This window comes from Rutilus rutilus (assembly GCF_951802725.1).
Source record: "Rutilus rutilus genome assembly, chromosome: 11".
NCBI lineage: Eukaryota > Metazoa > Chordata > Actinopteri > Cypriniformes > Leuciscidae > Rutilus > Rutilus rutilus.
Window position 1 is genome coordinate 43,185,724 of NC_140216.1, and position 22,807 is coordinate 43,208,530.

General features: G+C 43.5%; 1 protein-coding gene across 1 annotated transcript in view; it reads right to left on the minus strand.

Annotated features, from left to right (window-relative positions):
• Positions 1-1,437: 1,437 nt before the first annotated feature.
• LOC311299537 (venom phosphodiesterase CdcPDE) overlaps positions 1,438-22,807 on the minus strand; it is a 57,369-nt gene continuing 35,999 nt past the window's right edge. The window contains exons 21-25 of the mRNA XM_084423126.1: positions 21,785-21,908; positions 21,038-21,115; positions 12,095-12,227; positions 9,768-9,924; positions 1,438-1,820 (exon numbers count right to left, since the gene is read on the minus strand). Coding sequence (XP_084279252.1) covers positions 1,647-1,820; positions 9,768-9,924; positions 12,095-12,227; positions 21,038-21,115; positions 21,785-21,908 — 666 coding nt within the window. The 3' untranslated portion in view covers positions 1,438-1,646. The remainder of the gene's footprint in view (positions 1,821-9,767; positions 9,925-12,094; positions 12,228-21,037; positions 21,116-21,784; positions 21,909-22,807) is intronic.

Genomic DNA, 22,807 nt, shown 5'->3' on the forward strand with positions numbered 1-22,807 from the left:
TTGTGTGGGCAGTCAACCTACAGACTCCTCGAACTTTCTGCACCTTTTCCTTATATACCCAGATAATTCAATATTCTTACCAAATGGCCGTCTATCATTATAATTAGATTTTGGTTCCCTATTCAGGGATTCACACTGGGAGATCAGAATTTGTATTTGAGTAGGTTCTTGTTTTACATACAGGAGGTACAGTCTGAATGGAGGACCTGGGGGAGGCAAACACCTTGAGAGGATACATCACTTTTCTCATATTTTATAACTTCTTTTAGCTTTTCCTTATGGTTGGGAAAATGAGACCATTTTACCAGGCGCACTGAGACACTTTAGATGATATCAAACATGTATAAATACTTCTTGTACATACTTTACATTGCATAGGTTTTCAGTGTATTTCAGGTGAGGCGGAGGGGGAATGAAGGGGAGATATTGTGTGTGGAGTGTGAACTGCACTGTGTGCTGCGTCTCGAGGTCCCTGTTACATATGCAGGAGATAGTTCAAGTGTTAATGTCCAGGGGGGCCTTTTGTTCCATCTAGGGGTCGACCAGACATACTGGCAGCAGCCTTACACACACACACACACACACACACACACACACACACACACACACACACACACTAACTCTACCCCTAAACCTACCCATCACACAAACACACACACACACACACACACACACTAACTCTACCCCTAAACCTACTCATCACACAAACACACACACACACACACACACGCTGGCTGGTCCCCACAATGGAGGTGATCTCAGGTTTTACTATCCTTGTGGGGACATTTGGTTCCCACAATGCAATATAAATCAAACGCACACTCACACACACACACACACACACTCACACTCACACACTCACACACACACACACTCACTCACTCACAGGTCAGAGTCTATAAGTCTTCGGGACGGGCTGGTGCCGGGATCCATCATCATCCTGACCGGAATAATCACTCGTTCACTCTAATATTCCCAGCACATCTGATCTCATCCAGTAACACACACTTGCCGGAAGCCAAAACAAATACGAGACACAAAGAGATGTTTTCAAGTCATTTTAATGCATTTTGTGACGCACAGAAATTACTTCATAAAATGTTTCCAATTCGTTTTTTCACTTGAAGTTTGAAGTGTCTAAACATCCTTGAGATATTTAATATTTAAATAATGTAGAGTTTTGAGACACGCGTCAGACATCACGTCTCCACTGTTGCTGAGAGCGACTGAGGTTTGCTGGACTATTCTCCGCTGACTGAAAGCTTTTCCACGACTCGACGGTGAAGCTCTTCCCACATCTCAGCCGCTGAACACTTGCTGTATTAGATGTATGATTGATTTTTTATAGATTAGTGTTTTGTCCACTATGCAGAAAGTTGCTTCTCAAGTGAATGTAAAGATTTGTATCTAATTTAACTGGAAAACAATGACAGAAATACTCATTAAGCATTTATTGTTTTTTTGCAGCGTGTGACGTGACATAATTAATAAGCCAATAAGAGCAGGAACGGGAATGAAATCTATTTTCCCCTTTACAGCAGAGATGCTCTGACTGAGAAATATAATACATTCAATAAATACATTATGATAAGAGGTACTTATAATTAAATATAAATCACAAACAGGCATCAGTGGCGCCCAGCGACTCAATCTTTGGGGTGGATGGCGGCAGTGGGGCGGGTCTTAAGGCGGAGGAGCTCAGCGATTGGACGATTGCTGTCCTGGAAAAAGTCCAATCCCGTGATCCACTCCACATCCCTCACACGTGATTGGTGCATCCACAGGAGAGGCTCCACCCACTGGGACTCCGGCTGGTCATCCTGCACACAGACAGTCACAGGATCTCTCATGACTCGAGTTCTCGTGTCACATCACGTAAAGCTTCATTGTGTTTCCCTCATTGTTTCTGTTGGTGGGAAACGAGGTTATTGCGACGTCACGCATTCATGTCAGAGACCAGACAGAAGCTGGAACCAAAGCAACCAAAACAATGACAAAAGCTCTTTGTTTAGTTGGATGAGCATCATGGGACGCACCTGTGTCAACGTCACATGATTCACTTACACGTTACGTCATATTTCAGTGCAGCTTCACAGAGAAGCATGACTGAGCACTCTCTTTTTCCAGAACGAGTCCGTATAACCTGTATCTTCACTGCATTTGTAATTTTTACATATATATTAGAGAAACCAAAAGAATATAAATCATATTAGTTGGCTTCATTTGTTCATCAAATAAATATTTCCTTCAGTTATTTTGATGCTTAATTAAACCTGCTAAAATGCACCGTATGGGCTTCTGTTACTATCACAGCTCAGCGCTGAGGATCAGCTCAGTGCAACAGATGTTTAGACACCAGAGAAATATCAATTCTTTATTCCAATTTTGATACAACAACAAAAACTACAGTAATCAATCAAATTTGGAAAAAAAAACACTGCATATTCATTACTGAATGAAAATATAGATGGATCTTTTTGTAAATTTACAAATAGTAGCCTATTTAGTCAAGAGCAGTGAGTAATGTATTAGTCCTTTGTTTGATTAACATTAAAACACAGCAGCAGGTTTATTAGTAGAGTTGGGGAACTTGTCGGGACTCGAGTCTAATTTTGATGAACTCGGACTTGTCACGCACTCGGGTGAATTTGTACTCAGACTCGACAGTCGAGTCCGGGCACTGGAGGACACAATATATTATTATTCAAAAACGAAACGAAACTACTTACATTGTGTTGTTTCAGCGTTGAGCATTGTAGCCAATCACAGACATGTATATTACGCGCATGAACGCAGTGGCCAATCAGAGGCGTTTTAGAGTCACCATGCAGAGAACTCGCTCTAAATGTGTGTTCAGAACATAGACTGTAAAAAGGTATGGACGTAGTGTCCGTGACGTCACCCGTAGGTTTCTGAAGAGCATTTTTGAAGCCTAAAGGGGGCGGAGTTGGCCGTCGCCATCTTGGCCTCGCGTCACCTTGTGTCACTCCCGGATAACAGAAAATGGACAAAGAGGCGGGGCGTGAGTGGAGCTGGAGGAGCCTGGCTATCTGAAACCACGCTCACCGCTCGACGTGATCGAGTTAGCTCAGGCTTGGGAGGTAATGATATGCTACTGAAAGTACCCTATGGAAAGTACCAAGTCTGTGACTGCACAGGGCCTCACGCTAAAGTGACAGTTGATGATGTAAAGCCAATTAAAAGTTCCTGTTTTTGCCCTTCGAAATATTACAATAGTTAACAAGTGAGACTGTATCGTGATTCTGTACTATTCTGCTAGTTGAAAATGTATTATGCAGTAACTATTACTCTGAGAGAGTGTGTGTGACGTGTGTGTGTGTGTATGTCAGTCACTCTTTTTTTATAGTCTATGGTCCGTCAGCGCGGCATCGCTCGTCGAGTTCGTAGAGAGCTTATTCAGTCCGTTTTAAATTCTGATTTTGGCCGCCTCTCAAACGGGTTAAACCATAGATATATTGCCTATGAAGATCAAGTAAACGCACTAGAAATCCGCGCTCATTCAAAGATGTGCATTTATTGCATGGACGGAGAAAGCGGCGACACCTGCAGGATTTCATCTGACGGTACATAAGCATATTATAATCTATCTGTTCCGTGAGAGCAGAACGAACGAGCCTTTATTGACGTTTTTAAATCTGAAAACTCCAAAAAGCAACTAAATTGTCAGACATCCATTAGTGCATGTTCACTGAGGAAAACAGCTGAAATACAGCGCTGGTTCTCTCGAACGATACTCGACGACAACGACGGGATCCTAAGCCGTGGGCGAAGTAATGGGTGTATTAAATTGAATGAAATAATCCCGAAAAAGCACAAACACGGCAGAGATGGCAAGTTCAGCAGCTAACATTTGAGGTGAAGTGACGCGGCTAACAGCAGACAAACGGCTAGCATTGACATCAGCGACAATCCACCTGTCACTCAAAAGTGGACACACCCTTAATTATGCAGAACTTGTCAACAAGTCCAGGAGCATCAGGAGGAACCTGGCTACACTAAAGAGGATCCCGGACCCCCTGTCATTCCAGCCAAGATGAGGAAGTCATGTGGGCTAACAGACTTACTTGGTCAGACTTATGGTGATGTTGGAGCCCCACAAAAATCATTATCTGCCATAGCCGAGGATGAAGTGAAAAGATACCAGGAGGTCACACCACTGGCCCTCACAGAAGATCCACTAAGCTGGTGGAAATCACATGAGCGAGTCTATCCTTTCCTGGCCAAGCTGGCAAAAAGATCCCTTTGTATCCCAGGGACTAGCATCTCAGCTGAAAGAGTCTTCTCGACGGCTGGAGACATCGTCACAGCACAAAGGAGCACTCTAAGCTCAGAGCATGTGGATCAGCTCCTCTTTCTGAGCAAAAATGCTGACATTTCTTCACTGTCCAAACTCTTTTTAGGACCAAGGTTGGCAGCAAACTGTAGCACATTTTAGAGGACATGTTTTATTTATTTATTTAATTTAAATTTAACATTTTATTTTAAAGTAAGACTACATGTTTTTTTATTTAAGTTCAACAGTTATTGCTTTACTAATTCCCTAGTGGCTGAAGGGTCTGCACACCTTTTTTTTTTTGTACAAGTTGTATTGTTAAAAATACCTGTAGTTACACAGCACTGCATACCTGTTTGTATTACAGTCTAGTCTACCTTAAATGCAAACAGTTCAGTTTGCCAGGTGTATGCAACATTTATCACAGGTTCATGTAAGTGTTTGTTAGTTAGTCCGCTTGACAATCACATTTTGCGGCAATAAAATTGATGTGACATGAACAAACAGATGTTGACAGTTTTCCTTTGCGTTTGGAAAAAGTTGGTGCCTCTGGTGATTCCCACCCCTAGTAACCATAGCAACATGAAAACGACAACCATAGCAATATTTTGGCTTCTAATATTGTTATGATTTTTGTTACATTTACACTTTAGTCGTAAGTTTACATACACTTTGCAGAACCTCCAAAATGTTATTTTTATTTATTTTTTAATAATAAGGATCATAAAAACTTTCTTTTTTTTTTTTTTTACTGCCCTGAAAAAGCTTTTTCACATTACATGTGTTTAAGTATAGCCTAGTCCACAAGACAAAATACAAACACAAAATACAAGACAAACTACACATTAACTTGATTTTTTATTTAACCTGTTATTACCTGATTCATTACCTGAATGAACTGTTTTTTTGTTAGTTTTTTTGTAATGGTTGTTCATGAGTCCCCTGTTTGTCCCGAACACTTAAACTGCCCAACGGTCTTCAGAATCCTCCAGCTCCTGCACATTCATCGACTCCATACTAGCAGTGATTATATGATTTTGAGATCCATCTTTTCACACTGGGACTCAGACACAACTATTACAAACGCTGCAAACATTCAGTGATGCTCAAGAAGGAAACATCCATTAAGGCCAGGGCGTGTAAATTGTTCTTATTTTGTTTAAAAATCAATTAATTAATTTAGTACTGCCCTTCAGAGGCTAAATAAGATATAAACATGTAAAAGAAAATAAGAAAAATATACACATCACCATCTTCTTGCTCAAACATTTACCCCTGGCTCTTAATGCATTGTTTTGCATTCTTGAGCATTACCTTGCAGATTCTGAAAGCTGAGACCAATCATAATGCAGATATCCGCCATTTTTGTCTGACAAACAAACCAAACCAAAACCAAAAGGTGTGTATGGACATCTTTTTGCAGTTCTAATGTTCATTCATGTTTAATTCGTGCTATAACTAAAATAGATGATCAGTTCACATGCTGCTTGAACTAAGGCGCTACACATTAAACGCCACAAAATGGTATTTATTGTTTGAATTTCATAAAAATGACATAATTTTAAAGTTGAGAGTTTATTTCATACCAAAAGGAACCTGCTCTGTCTTGTCTGTTGGTGTATTGTCAGTGTCCTCTTTGCTCCGCAATATATTTTTCACTGTGTGAGAACATGATGTGTGGAGTGAGAGCGGAATGGCTTGTCGGACTTAGCAACAGTAACTAAGAGGGGCGGGTCTTTGTGAAAGGTCAATTTCAAATCATTGAAATCTTTGTGGACTCGGCCGGACTCGACTCGGCCCTCTTTGGACTCGGACTTGGATATGGACTTGATTGGTAAGGACTTGGACTCGACAAAGGTGGACTCGGACCCAAAACTTTTTATTAGACTGCTGTCCCTTTAAGACCGAACGCATGGACCTCATTTAAAGTATTGGCGCGCAGAGACACTGGTTTTCGGGGCGCGCGCTCTGAATGTTTGCGTTCATGGAACTTCTTGACTTGCACACGTCCTGTAATAATGTATGGAACCACTCGTTTGAATAAATACATTTTTACACATTTGTGCATTTTTAACCCATCTGTGTACCTTATCACACAATCTTATTCTCCTGGGTGATTTTAACATTCATGTGGATACTGCCATGCCATTAACCCACTCACAAGGGATTTCAATTCTTTTTTTTTTAAACCAAGTTTTGGTCTTCAACAATCTGTGAACTTTCCATCTCACTCCAAAGGCCACACTCTGCTGTTCAGGTGTTACACCTCTGGACTGTACTGCAGATGTCATACCCACATCTGATCATAAATTGCTTTCTTTTAATGCTAACGTTCTGACTGCCGCAATTACTGATCTTCCACTCAGTGACCATCTCACTTCTCCTGACAATTTGGTCTCCTGTTATAACTGAACTACAGCAGCTCCTTCACACTCTTGCCCCTCTTAAAACTCTGTATCCTTCACTCATTCTGCGCCCTGGTTCACTCCTGAACTTCGCCAGCTCAAAACCAGAGGCCGGCGTTTGCAACGCCTTTATAAACGAACTGATTCGATACATAGAGAGCTATGATACACAGAGAGCTGTATAGTGAACATGTTCATCTTTACAAAGATGCTCTTTATGCTGCCAAAAATGTTTTCTATTCACATTTAATTGAGTCTGGAGATGGTAATACTAAAGCACTGTATTCAACTGTAAATCGTATTCTGAAACCTCCTGACACTTCTTACACACTCAATGTGATAAATGTATGTCTTTCTTCAATGCCAAAATAACTACCATCCACCAACAACTGGCCTCTTTGGCTACCCTTACTGTAGGTCGCCACACAGTGTCTCAGTTCATTTTCTCCTCTCCTTCCTTTCTTCTTTTAACTTGCCATCCGAAGAAGAAATTTCTCAGTTAATTTATAAATCTAATTCTTCCATGTTTACTTGATCCTGTACTAACTCATTTGGTAAAGGGCTGTTTTCCCTCTCTATCTTCTCTTGTAACTTCTCTTAGCTCCGGCACTGTTCCAACATCTTTTAAAATAGCTGCCATGCCCTCTGTTCTTAAGAAACTTACCTAACAATTTAGATAATTACCGTCCTGCACGGAATTACGGAAACTGCACTAGTGAGTCACGAATGATCTGTTAATGGCTGCTGATAGCAGGTTGTTATTGAGCCAAGCACCAGGGGGGCAATGTTTCATAAAAAATTTAAGCTTCCCTGGGCGCCGCCATTGATTAGCAGACCATCACCTGCTGTTAGCAGTCCATTGACTCCCATTCATTTTGGCGTCACTTTGACAGCGAATAACTTTACATCTGAGGCGTTTAAAGACTTCATTTGTCCATTATTTATTTCTAAAGAAACACGAAAATGTATAAAAGGCTCCATTACCTTGTATCTTACGTTATGGCCCCGTAGAAGCAGTTTTTGTAAAAATAGGCTAACGATTGCGTCATAACCACACAGTAGAGAGATTACCGTATGGACAGGAGGAGAAGCTCACGGGCAATCGGGGGGACGTGGAGGCAAAATGACAAAATAATCAGAATACTTAGCAAAAGTTGCTCCTGCTCCTGCTCATGGACACCTCCTACTCACACTCTCCATCTCTGCAAGATTCGGAAGGGAATGATTCAGATTTCTCTTGGCACAGCTACTAGAAGACAGACGGGTTGCTCACGTCACATCTACGTCGTCAAGCTCAGTGTGAGTCTGCGCAGTACGCTCAGCCATCAGGAAGAGAGTGCTTCTAATTGACCTCACTTGTCTCTGTTGAATCCAATGGGGTCGCTGTGTCCATTTCTTTTACTGTCTATGCCAAGCACCAAAGGTGCGGAGGCACCTATTGTATCTGTTCCCGTTCTTAGTCTTCTTCTTCCACTCTGGGAGTCTATGGCAGCCCATAGAACCGCTTGCGGGAAAGTTATGAAATTTGGCACACTGATAGAGGACAGTCCAATCTGTTACCATAGCTAATTTGGTGTCTTAAAACCAATCCCTCTAGCGCCACCAACTGTCCAAAGTTGCACTCATGTTTATGCTAATAACTTTTGAACCACAAGGGCTAGAAACAAAATCTTTCCGCCATTTTGAATTTTCTGTAAAGCCTACTTTTTCGAACTCCTCCTAGGCCGTTGCTCCGATTTCAGTTGAAAATTGAACCAGATCATCTCCAGACCATGCTGACAAAAAGTTATGGAATTCAAGTTGATTCGTCAAACCGTTTTCGATAAACCCACGAACAAATTTTACGTAGCGCTTGCGAAAACAGACGTAAGGCTTGTATCTCCGCAACGCTTTATCGGATTCAGACCAAACTTGGTACATGTCATCACAAGCATGACCTGAGGCTCCACCAACAACTGGTCTCTTTGGCTACGCTTACTGTAGTTCGCCACACAGTGTCTCAATTCATTTTCTCCTCTCCTTCCTTTCTTCTTTTAACTTGCCATCCGAAGAAGAAATTTCTCAGTTAATTTATAAATCTAATTCTTCCGCATGTTTACTTGCTCCTATACCAACTCATTTGGTAAAGGCCTGTTTTCCCTCTCTATCTTCTCTTATAACTCATATTACTCACCCTTCTCTTAGCTCCGGGATTGTTCCAACATCTTTTAAAATAGCTGCCATGACCCCTTTTCTAAAGAAACTTGGCGCAGACCCTAACAATTTAGATAATTACCGTCCTGCACGGAATTACGGAAACTGCACTAGTGAGAGTGACTAATGATCTGCTAATGGCTGCTGATGGCGGCTTGTTATCTATTCTTGTTCTGCTTGACTTGAGTGCAGCTTTCGACACAATTTCACATATCAATGTGAACATAAAAATATCAATGAACTGTATCATTTATATCATTTCAATTAATATGCATGAATACAACAGTGAAGTTGTTAGTCTTACAGTTTAATGTCACTGAAAATTTTAATTATTTATGAAACATTTTTAAATAAATAAAAATAATGAATGAATAAATAAATATCGATTGAATTGTATAATTTATATCATTTAAATTATTATGCATAAATAAAACCGAGAAGTTGTTAGTTTTAGAGCTTAATGGCATTGACAAATTAAATAAAATAAATCATTAATAAATAAAAATGTATTAAAAAATTTCTACTTAATGAATAAAAAAAAATGTATGAAAAATATTGATGAAAAATAAAAACTGATCAGAATTATATTATTAATATGAAAACAAGAATATTTAAGGTGTGTTCATATATACTAATATGTCAAGGCGTGACACCAGAGAACACCTGATAAACACTAAAAGAACAAACTGAATCATCCTGACTGTAGTTCCGAATCACCCTGATTCACTGAGGAGAACCGAACAGAATGATGGATTCAATTACGCTCAAAGTCAAGTGTCTCGTTCCACATCCAGTGTGTGAGGATGAGCTTGTGAAACAGGAAGTGAGAGTATCAGTAGGAAGTGTGTGTGTGTGTGAGTGTGTGTGTCACTCACAGCGCAGCTCTCTGTGTTTTCATCTCTGTGCGGCAGAAGGAAAGAAACGCTCTGAAGTTCCCCGGAACATTCTCCCACCGCCTGCGTCTCGTTCCGGCAGCTCGTCAGCACCGCGAAATAATGAGTGGGAAGAGGAACAGACGAACCTGCAACATACCTGAACACAAGCACTGTGAGACGCGCAAGGAATCAGATCTTTAAAGGGGACATGTCATGAAAACCTGAGTTTGTCCGTGTGTAAGTGCTGTAATCGTCCGCTTCTACCAACACAGAAAACGTGAAAAGTGAAACCCAGTAACTCTGTTCTGGTGAACCTTTCTCTGCAAGCATGTCAAAAAATCTTTCCCCTTCTGACGTATGAAGAGGATCTTATTATAATATTACCGGCCCTTAATCTGCACGTTTACACACACCAGCCGACATTTGCGACAACAGCATGAGGGACTAAAAATGATTAAATAAATAAATAAATAAATAAATAAAAGTAGAAATAAATAAATAAATGCAGAAATAATAGTGAAAATAAATACATTTTGGTAATATAAATGGCTATTTATGTATTTTTACATGTATTTATTTATTTATGCATTTCTATATGTATTTATACATTCATTTATTTATATATGTATGTATTTATATATATATATATATATTTATTTGTATATGTATTTATTTCTACATTTATTTATTTCTACATTTATTTATTTCTGTATTTCCACATTTCTACATTTACTTATTTATTTTTCCCTGCGCCTGTATGCTAATTGACCTATGGCTAAGCCACGCCCCCAAACGCGATGAGCCAATCACAGTGCGCATAGCTAACCCAATACACTTGGACATTCTCTGCTTCCACGTCCATTGAAATGCATTGCAGTTAGTCAGTTTTCATTCGTTTTTATATGTTTTTATATGTTTTTTCTTGTCATTTTTGCTTTTAAACAGCGTGTATGTGTGTGATTTTGGTTGGGTGACAGTTGTAGGTTACAGTTTGACAAAAGCACCTAATGTTAGGCTAAACAATTTGCCGTTTTAATGATGTCCTGTATGAACAAAATGGAGTAGGCCTATGTTTTTATGTTTCCACTGTTCGATCGCGCCCGCGCCTCTCTCTCTCTAACACAAACACACACACATTCCAGCATTGCAATCTTGACATCGCAGCCTGTTCATTATGCTGCGTTCACACCAAACGCGAATAGAGCGTCAAATTCGCGCATATCGCGTCTAGTTCGACGCTTGAACATTTTGAATCCATTCGCGCGTCCAAAGCGAATAGGACGCGCATATAAAGCGAGCGTTTGAAGCGAAATAGCACCAAACTATAACGTTTACACTGTGAACTGTAAATCTTTGTCTGGAGCTGAAGCTTATCGACCTTCTCAATAATAAAATTATTAATATAACCCTCCAATGCATAGTTAAGGCCCCTTTGGTGACTTCGAGATGATATATAATCTTTCTGTCTCCAAAAATCATCAATTGCCTCCTGTGAAATGTCTCCTACTGTGACAGCTGCCATAGCGCCTGTTACCGAATGTTGACTGTTTGTCCGAGTGAGTGGAGGGGGCGTGGCTTAGCCATAGGTCAATTAGCATACAAGCACAGGGAAAAATAAATGTAGAAATGTGGAAATACAGAAATAAATAAATGTAGAAATGTGGAAATACAGAAATAAATAAATGTAGAAATAAATACATATATAAATATATAAATAAATACATACATATATAAATAAATGTATAAATACATAAATAAATACATATAGAAATGCATAAATAAAAAAATAAATACATGTAAAAATACAGAAATAGCCATTTGTATTACCAAAATGTATTTTTCACTATTATTTCTACATTTATTTATTTATTTATTTTTCCTTCTGTCATTTTTAGTCCTTCATAAACAGAGACCAGTTCTAACACAACGATAAAGATCCAGCAAAGCCTGAAACTGTTCTGTGGTTGAGCACAGACGAGCACTGAACACTATTGACCAGAACATGTCACCGCTGTCTTATAAACACCTCAGGAACTGTGGACACTTGTGGAGAAGTTCAACATGATGATGAGATGATCAATGTAACTCCACAACAACTACACAAATGTCTCCACTAACATTCAGAAGCTCTTCCTGAGTCTCTCCGTAAGGCTGCACTCGCTACTGGTTATTCTGGGATTCTGGATGTAAAGGCTCCGCCCTCTTCTGAACAATTTCACACACACATTCTGGGGACATCATAGATTTATATTACATCTGGTGAAAAGGGGCATAATATGTCACATTTAAACATGGGGGAACACTTTACAGAAATTGATCACACTTACTCCTGGATCTGATCTGGAGAGTCGAAGCGTCCGTCATAGTTGTAGTCATACGCCGGGCCAGAGACAACGTTAATACCGTTATACTGAGACGCGTATTTGAGCAGCAGAACCTCCTGGAAATACTGCCAGAGTCCTGGAGAAACACACAACAAGCCATCAGATACACACACTCACTGCAGAGACACACAACAAGCCATCAGATCCACACACACACTCACTGCAGAGACACACAACAAGCCATCAGATCCACACACACACTCACTGCAGAGACACACAACAAGCCATCAGATACACACACTCACTGTAGAGACACACAACAAGCCATCAGATCCACACACACACTCACTGCAGAGACACACAACAAGCCATCAGATACACACACTCACTGCAGAGACACACAACAAGCCATCAGATCCACACACACACTCACTGCAGAGACACACAACAAGCCATCAGATCCACACACACACTCACTGCAGAGACACACAACAAGCCATCAGATACACACACTCACTGTAGAGACACACAACAAGCCATCAGATCCACACACACACTCACTGCAGAGACACACAACAAGCCATCAGATACACACACTCACTGCAGAGACACACAACAAGCCATCAGATACACACACTCACTGCAGAGACACACAACAAGCCATCAGATACACACACTCACTGCAGAGACACACAACAAGCCATCAGATACACACACTCACTGCAGAGACACACAACAAGCCATCAGATACACACACTCACTGCAGAGACACACAACAAGCCATCAGATCCACACACTCACTGCAGAGACACACAACAAGCCATCAGATACACACACTCACTGCAGAGACACACAACAAGCCATCAGATCCACACACACACTCACTGCAGAGACACACAACAAGCCATCAGATACACACACTCACTGCAGAGACACACAACAAGCCATCAGATACACACACTCACTGCAGAGACACACAACAAGCCATCAGATACACACACTCACTGCAGAGACACACAACAAGCCATCAGATCCACACACACACTCACTGCAGAGACACACAACAAGCCATCAAATCCACACACACACACACACACACTGCAGAGACACACAACAAGCCATCAGATCCACACACACACACTCACTGCAGAGACACACAACAAGCCATCAGATCCACACACACACTCACTGCAGAGACACACAACAAGCCATCAGATACACACACTCACTGCAGAGACACACAACAAGCCATCAGATCCACACACACACTCACTGCAGAGACACACAACAAGCCATCAGATACACACACTCACTGTAGAGACACACAACAAGCCATCAGATCCACACACACACTCACTGCAGAGACACACAACAAGCCATCAGATACACACACTCACTGTAGAGACACACAACAAGCCATCAGATACACACACTCACTGCAGAGACACACAACAAGCCATCAGATACACACACTCACTGCAGAGACACACAACAAGCCATCAGATCCACACACTCACTGCAGAGACACACAACAAGCCATCAGATACACACACTCACTGCAGAGACACACAACAAGCCATCAGATCCACACACACACTCACTGCAGAGACACACAACAAGCCATCAGATACACACACTCACTGCAGAGACACACAACAAGCCATCAGATCCACACACTCACTGCAGAGACACACAACAAGCCATCAGATACACACACTCACTGCAGAGACACACAACAAGCCATCAGATCCACACACACACTCACTGCAGAGACACACAACAAGCCATCAGATACACACACTCACTGCAGAGACACACAAGCCATCAGATACACACACACACTCACTGCAGAGACACACAAGCCATCAGATCCACACACACACTGCAGACACACAACAAGCCATCAGATCCACACACACACTCACTGCAGAGACACACAACAAGCCATCAGATCCACACACTCACTGCAGAGACACACAACAAGCCATCAGATACACACACACACACACACTCACTGCAGAGACACACAACAAGTCATCAGATACACACACTCACTGCAGAGACACACAACAAGCCATCAGATCCACACACTCACTGCAGAGACACACAACAAGCCATCAGATCCACACACTCACTGCAGAGACACACAACAAGCCATCAGATCCACACACACACACACTCACTGCTGAGACAAAAAACAAGCCATCAGATACACACAAACACTCAATGCAGAGACACACAACAAGCCATCAGATACACACACTCACTGCAGAGACACACAACAAGTCATCAGATCCACACACACACTGCAGACACACACAACAAGCCATCATATCCACACACACACACACTCACTGCAGAGCCACACAACAAGCCATCAGATACACACAAACACTCACTGCAGAGACACACAACAAGCCATCAGATACACACAGTCACTGCAGAGACACACAAAAAGCCATCAGATCCACACACACACACACACACACTCACTGCTGAGACAAAAAACAAGCCAGCAGATACACACAAACACTCAATGCAGAGACACACAACAAACCATCAGATACACACACTCACTGCAGAGACACACAACAAGCCATCAGATACACACACACACACACACACTGCAGAGACACACAAGCCATCAGATCCACACACACACTCACTGCAGAGACACACAACAAGCCATCAGATACACACACTCACTGCAGAGACACACAAAAAGCCATCAGATCCACACACTCACTGCAGAGACACACAACAAGCCATCAGATACACACACACACTCACTGCAGAGACACACAAAAAGCCATCAGATCCACACACTCACTGCAGAGACACACAAGCCATCAGATCCACACACACACTCAATGCAGAGACACACAACAAGCCATCAGATACACACACTCACTGCAGAGACACACAACAAGCCATCAGATACACACAAACACTCAATGCAGAGACACACAACAAGCCATCAGATACACACACACTCACTGCAGAGACACACAACAAGCCATCAGATACACACACACACTCATTGCAGAGACACACAACAAGCCATCAGATCCACACACACACTCACTGCAGAGACACACAACAAGCCATCGGATACACACACACACAATGCAGAGACACACAACAAGCCATCAAATCCACACACACACACACACACACACACACACACACACACACACACACACACACACACACACACACACACACACACACTGCAGAGACACACAACAAGCCATCAGATCCACAAACATTCACTGTTCACACTCACTACAGAAACACTCACTGCACACTGCAGAAACACTCACTGTACACACTCACCGTACACACACTCACTGCACACACACACTGCACACACTCACTGTACACACTCACTGCACACACTCACTTCAGAAACACTCACTGTACACACTCACTGCACACACTCACTGCAGACACACTCACTGGACACACTCACTGTACACACACTCACTGCAGAAACACTTACTGCACACACTCACTGCACACACACTCACTGCAGAAACACTCACTGCACACACTCACTGCACGCACACACTCACTGCAGAAACACTCACTGCACACACTCACTGCACACACTCACTGCAGAAACACTCACTGTACACACTCACTGCACACACTCACTGCACACACTCACTGCACACACTCACTGCACACACTCACTGTACACACTCACTGTACACACACTCACTGCAGAAACACTCACTGTACACACTCACTGCACACACTCACTGCACACACTCACTGCACACACTCACTGCACACACTCACTGCACACACTCACTGCAGAAACACTCACTGTACACACTCACTGCACACACTCACTGCACACACTCACTGCACACACTCACTGCACACACTCACTGTACACACACTCACTGCAGAAACACTCACTGTACACACTCACTGCACACACTCACTGCACACACTCACTGCACACACTCACTGCACACACACTCACTGCAGAAACACTCACTGCACACTCACCGCAGAAACACTCACTGCACACACTCACTGTACACACACTCACTGCACACACTCACTGTACACACACTCACTGCACACACTCACTGCACACACACTCACTGCACACACTCACTGCACACACACTCACTGCAGAAACACTCACTGTACACACACTCACCGTACACACACTCACCGCAGAAACACTCACTGTACACACACTCACTACGCACACACTCACTGCAGAAACAGTCACTGCAGAAACACTCACTGCACACACACTCACTGCAGAAACACTCACTGCACACACACTCATTGTAGAAACACTCACTGTACACACACTCACCATACACACACTCACTGCACACACACTCACCATACACACACTCACTGCACACACACTCACTGCAGAAACACTCACTGCAGAAACACTCACTGCACACACACTCATTGCAGAAACACTCACTGCACACACACTCATTGTAGAAACACTCACTGTACACACACTCACCATACACACACTCACTGCACACACACTCACCATACACACACTCACTGCACACACACTCACTGCAGAAACACTCACTGCACACACACTCACTGCAGAAACACTCACTGCACACACACTCACTGCAGAAACACTCACTGTACACACACTCACTGCAGAAACACTCACTGCACACACACTCACCGTACACACACTCACTGTACACACACTCACCGTACACCCACTCACTGCAGAAACACTCTCTGTACACACACTCACTGCACACACTCACTGCAGAAACACTCACCGCACACAAGTCATCAGATCCACACACACACTGCAGACACACACAACAAGCCATCATATCCACACACACACACTCACTGCAGAGCCACACAACAAGCCATCAGATACACACAAACACTCACTGCAGAGACACACAACAAGCCATCAGATACACACACTCACTGCAGAGACACACAAAAAGCCATCAGATCCACACACACACACACTCACTGCTGAGACAAAAAACAAGCCAGCAGATACACACAAACACTCAATGCAGAGACACACAACAAACCATCAGATACACACACTCACTGCAGAGACACACAACAAGCCATCAGATACACACACACACACACACACTGCAGAGACACACAAGCCATCAGATCCACACACACACTCACTGCAGAGACACACAACAAGCCATCAGATACACACACTCACTGCAGAGACACACAAAAAGCCATCAGATCCACACACTCACTGCAGAGACACACAACAAGCCATCAGATACACACACACACTCACTGCAGAGACACACAAAAAGCCATCAGATCCACACACTCACTGCAGAGACACACAAGCCATCAGATCCACACACACACTCAATGCAGAGACACACAACAAGCCATCAGATACACACACTCACTGCAGAGACACACAACAAGCCATCAGATACACACAAACACTCAATGCAGAGACACACAACAAGCCATCAGATACACACACACTCACTGCAGAGACACACAACAAGCCATCAGATACACACACACACTCATTGCAGAGACACACAACAAGCCATCAGATCCACACACACACTCACTGCAGAGACACACAACAAGCCATCGGATACACACACACACAATGCAGAGACACACAACAAGCCATCAAATCCACACACACACACACACACACACACACACACACACACACACACTGCAGAGACACACAACAAGCCATCAGATCCACAAACATTCACTGTTCACACTCACTACAGAAACACTCACTGCACACTGCAGAAACACTCACTGTACACACTCACCGTACACACACTCACTGCACACACACACACTGCACACACTCACTGTACACACTCACTGCACACACTCACTTCAGAAACACTCACTGTACACACTCACTGCACACACTCACTGCAGACACACTCACTGCACACACTCACTGTACACACACTCACTGCAGAAACACTTACTGCACACACTCACTGCACACACACTCACTGCAGAAACACTCACTGCACACACTCACTGCACACACTCACTGCAGAAACACTCACTGCACACACTCACTGCACACACTCACTGCAGAAACACTCACTGTACACACTCACTGCACACACTCACTGCACACACTCACTGCACACACTCACTGCACACACTCACTGTACACACACTCACTGCAGAAACACTCACTGTACACACTCACTGCACACACTCACTGCACACACTCACTGCACACACTCACTGCACACACTCACTGCAGAAACACTCACTGTACACACTCACTGCACACACTCACTGCACACACTCACTGCACACACTCACTGCACACACTCACTGTACACACTCACTGTACACACACTCACTGCAGAAACACTCACTGTACACACTCACTGCACACACTCACTGCACACACTCACTGCACACACTCACTGCACACACTCACTGCACACACACTCACTGCAGAAACACTCACTGCACACTCACCGCAGAAACACTCACTGCACACACTCACTGTACACACACTCACTGCACACACTCACTGTACACACACTCACTGCACACACTCACTGTACACACACTCACTGCACACACTCACTGCACACACACTCACTGCACACACTCACTGCACACACACTCACTGCAGAAACACTCACTGTACACACACTCACCGTACACACACTCACCGCAGAAACACTCACTGTACACACACTCACTACGCACACACTCACTGCAGAAACAGTCACTGCAGAAACACTCACTGCACACACACTCACTGCAGAAACACTCACTGCACACACACTCATTGTAGAAACACTCACTGTACACACACTCACCATACACACACTCACTGCACACACACTCACCATACACACACTCACTGCACACACACTCACTGCAGAAACACTCACTGCAGAAACACTCACTGCACACACACTCATTGCAGAAACACTCACTGCACACACACTCATTGTAGAAACACTCACTGTACACACACTCACCATACACACACTCACTGCACACACACTCACCATACACACACTCACTGCACACACACTCACTGCAGAAACACTCACTGCACACACACTCACTGCAGAAACACTCACTGCACACACACTCACTGCAGAAACACTCACTGCACACACACTCACTGCAGAAACACTCACTGTACACACACTCACTGCAGAAACACTCACTGCACACACACTCACCGTACACACACTCACTGTACACACACTCACCGTACACCCACTCACTGCAGAAACACTCACTGCACACACAGTCACTGCAGAAACACTCTCTGTACACACACTCACTGCACACACTCACTGCAGAAACACTCACCGCACACACACTCACTGCACACACACTCACTGCACACACACTCACTGTACACACACTCACTGCACACACACTCACTGCAGAAACACTCACTGCACACACACTCACTGTACACACACTCACTGCAGAAACACTCACTGCACACACAATCACTGCAGAAACACTCACTGTACACACACTCACTGCAGAAACACTCACTGCACACACAATCACTGTAGAAACACTCACTGTACACACACTCACCGTACACACTCACTGCAGAAACACTCACTGCACACACACTCACTGCAGAAACATTCACGGCACATACACTCACTGCAGAAACACTCACTGCACACACACTCACTGCAGAAACACTCACTGTACACACACTCACCGTACACACACTCACTGCACACACACTCACTGCAGAAACATTCACGGCACATACACTCACTGCAGAAACACTCACTGTATACACACTCACTGTACACACACTCACCGTACACACACTCACTGCACACACACTCACTGCACACACACTCACTGCAGAAACACTCACTGCACACACACTCACTGCAGAAACACTCACTGTATACACACTCACTGTACACACACTCACCGTACACACACTCACTGTACACACACTCACTGTATACACACTCACTGTACACACACTCACCGTACACACACTCACTGCAGAAACACTCACTGCACACACACTCACTGCAGAAACACTCACTGCACACACACTCACTGCAGAAACACTCACTGTATACACACTCACTGTACACACACTCACCGTACACACACTCACTGCACACACACTCACTGCAGAAACACTCACTGCACACACACTCACTGCAGAAACACTCACTGCACACACACTCACTGCAGAAACACTCACTGTATACACACTCACTGTACACACACTCACCGTACACACACTCACTGTACACACACTCACCGTACACACACTCACTGCACACACACTCACTGCAGAAACACTCACTGCACACACACTCACTGCAGAAACACTCACTGCACACACACTCACTGCACACACACTCACCGTACACACACTCACTGCAGAAACACTCAATGCACACACACTCACTGCAGAAACACTCACTGCACACACACTCACTGCAGAAACACTCACTGTACACACACTCATTGCACACACTCACTGCAGAAACAGTCACTGTACACACACTCACCGCACACACTCACTGCACACACTCACTGTACACACACTCACTGCAGAAACACTCACCGTACACACGCTCACTGCACACACACACTCACTGCAGAAACACTCACTGCACACACACTCACTGCAGAAACACTCACTGTACACACACTCACTGCACACACACTCACTGCAGAAACACTCACTGCAGAAACACTCACTGTACACACACTCACCGTACACACACTTACTGCAGAAACACTCACCGCACACACACTCACTGCACACACTCACTGCACACACTCAATGTGCACACACTCAATGTACACACACTCACTGCAGAAACACTCACCGCACACACACTCACTGCACACACACTCACTGTACACACGCTCACTGCACACACTCACTGCACACTCAACACTCACTCTTGAACTGTGGGAACATCGGCACCACGTTTCCAAGTGTCAGTGCGTCGAACTGATCTTCAGACGAGCTGTTCAGATCTGCCAACACAAACCGGTCACACACACACCTTTACTCCGATACATGGATCCGGTCACAGACATCAAGCCCAGAACACACTACAGTGTAACAACTTTACGTTATACATCCACAAACTGAGGCTTAGTCAGATCAATCTCACTTCTGGGTACAAATGTCTGTATAAGGTTGAGCAGGTGCACCAGGGTCATTATTGTTAAATAAAACAAAGTAAAGCTATTTTTTATTAACTAAAATAAAGCTAGAATTAAATATAAATATTAGATGAACATTTTAAGTTTTGCCATGGAAAGTGACTAAAATAAGTTTAAGATGATAATAGTCTATTAATAATATTAAAATAACACTGGAGTGTAACGGTTTATAGAACGAATGTAGGGCGGGGCTTGGTTCTGTGTATCTGTTGTTGATTGGCTGTAGAGATGTGGGCGTGGCTCTCAACAGTGTATGCAGATGAGCGTGAGCTGCAGGGGCGGAGCTTAAACCGCACTCAGTGATTGGAGGATCCTGCATACGTCACCAGAGAGCAGACTGATGCTTCACTGAACATCCAGTTATGACTGATGATTAAACATTACCAGTTCAGAACAGTTTAAAATAATACAACGTTCACAGTAAGATCAACAAAATTTAGATATTAGATGAGTTTACATCTCATGACACACACTCACTGGGTGGATACAGGAAGCCGTATGTGACGTCAGAGTTGTTGAACTGCTCACAGGTTGCGCTCTGATTGGCTGGAATCCTGACGTCTGCTCGGAGACAATCTGAGACGACCGGAGAACTTCCTGCCTACAAACACACGACTTCGGTTTGTTCTTAGAACCAGATCTGCAGAAATTCTGCTGGAAACATGAGTCATGCTGTGGTGATGTCAGCATGTTGCTGGGGTCTTGATTTGCAACTGCTACAGTGTTCTGAGTGGTTGCTAGGTCACTGCTATATGGTTGCTAAGGTGTTCTGGGTTTTTGCTGTATGATTAACTTTAACATTTAGCAATACTAGAGGTTTGATACATTACAAGCAGAACTATTAGTTCTTTATGACTCTAGGGGCCCTATTTTAACAATCTGAAACGCACGTATCAAACGCGAAACGCAAGTAACTTTGTGGGCGGATCTAAAATGTGTTGGTCTGAAGTAGCTTCATTACTCATAGGTGTGGTTTGGGGCGTAACGTGAAATAAACCAATCAGAGCGTCATCTAGGCGTGGTGTGGCGCAATGGATAAGACACATGCCTTTGGTGTGAGAGACCCGGGTTCGAATCCACTGTGAGACACCAATGTGTCCCTGAGCAAGACACTTAACCTCTAGTTGCTCCAGAGGCGTGCGACCTCTGACATATATAGCAATTGTAAGTCGCTTTGGATAAAAGCGTCAGCTAAATTAATAAATGTAAATTTCACAGTCCCTTTATGAGCAGGGGTGCTTGTTCCATGGCGGATTGCTATTATAACGGCGGATTTGCCAGGCGTACGCCAGGAGCGGTTCACAGCCGAGGAGACCCACGTTCTCGTCAGGGCCGTAAAACACACTTTGTCAGGTGTCCTTATATACCTATGTGTCTTGCCACTATTGGTCAAACAGGTTTGATCCGTCATTACTACAATTAGCTTGAATAATTTGGGTAAATGTGTAAGCTAGATCTATGCCTATTTTTTCACATCTTCATGGACACCACAATGATTTC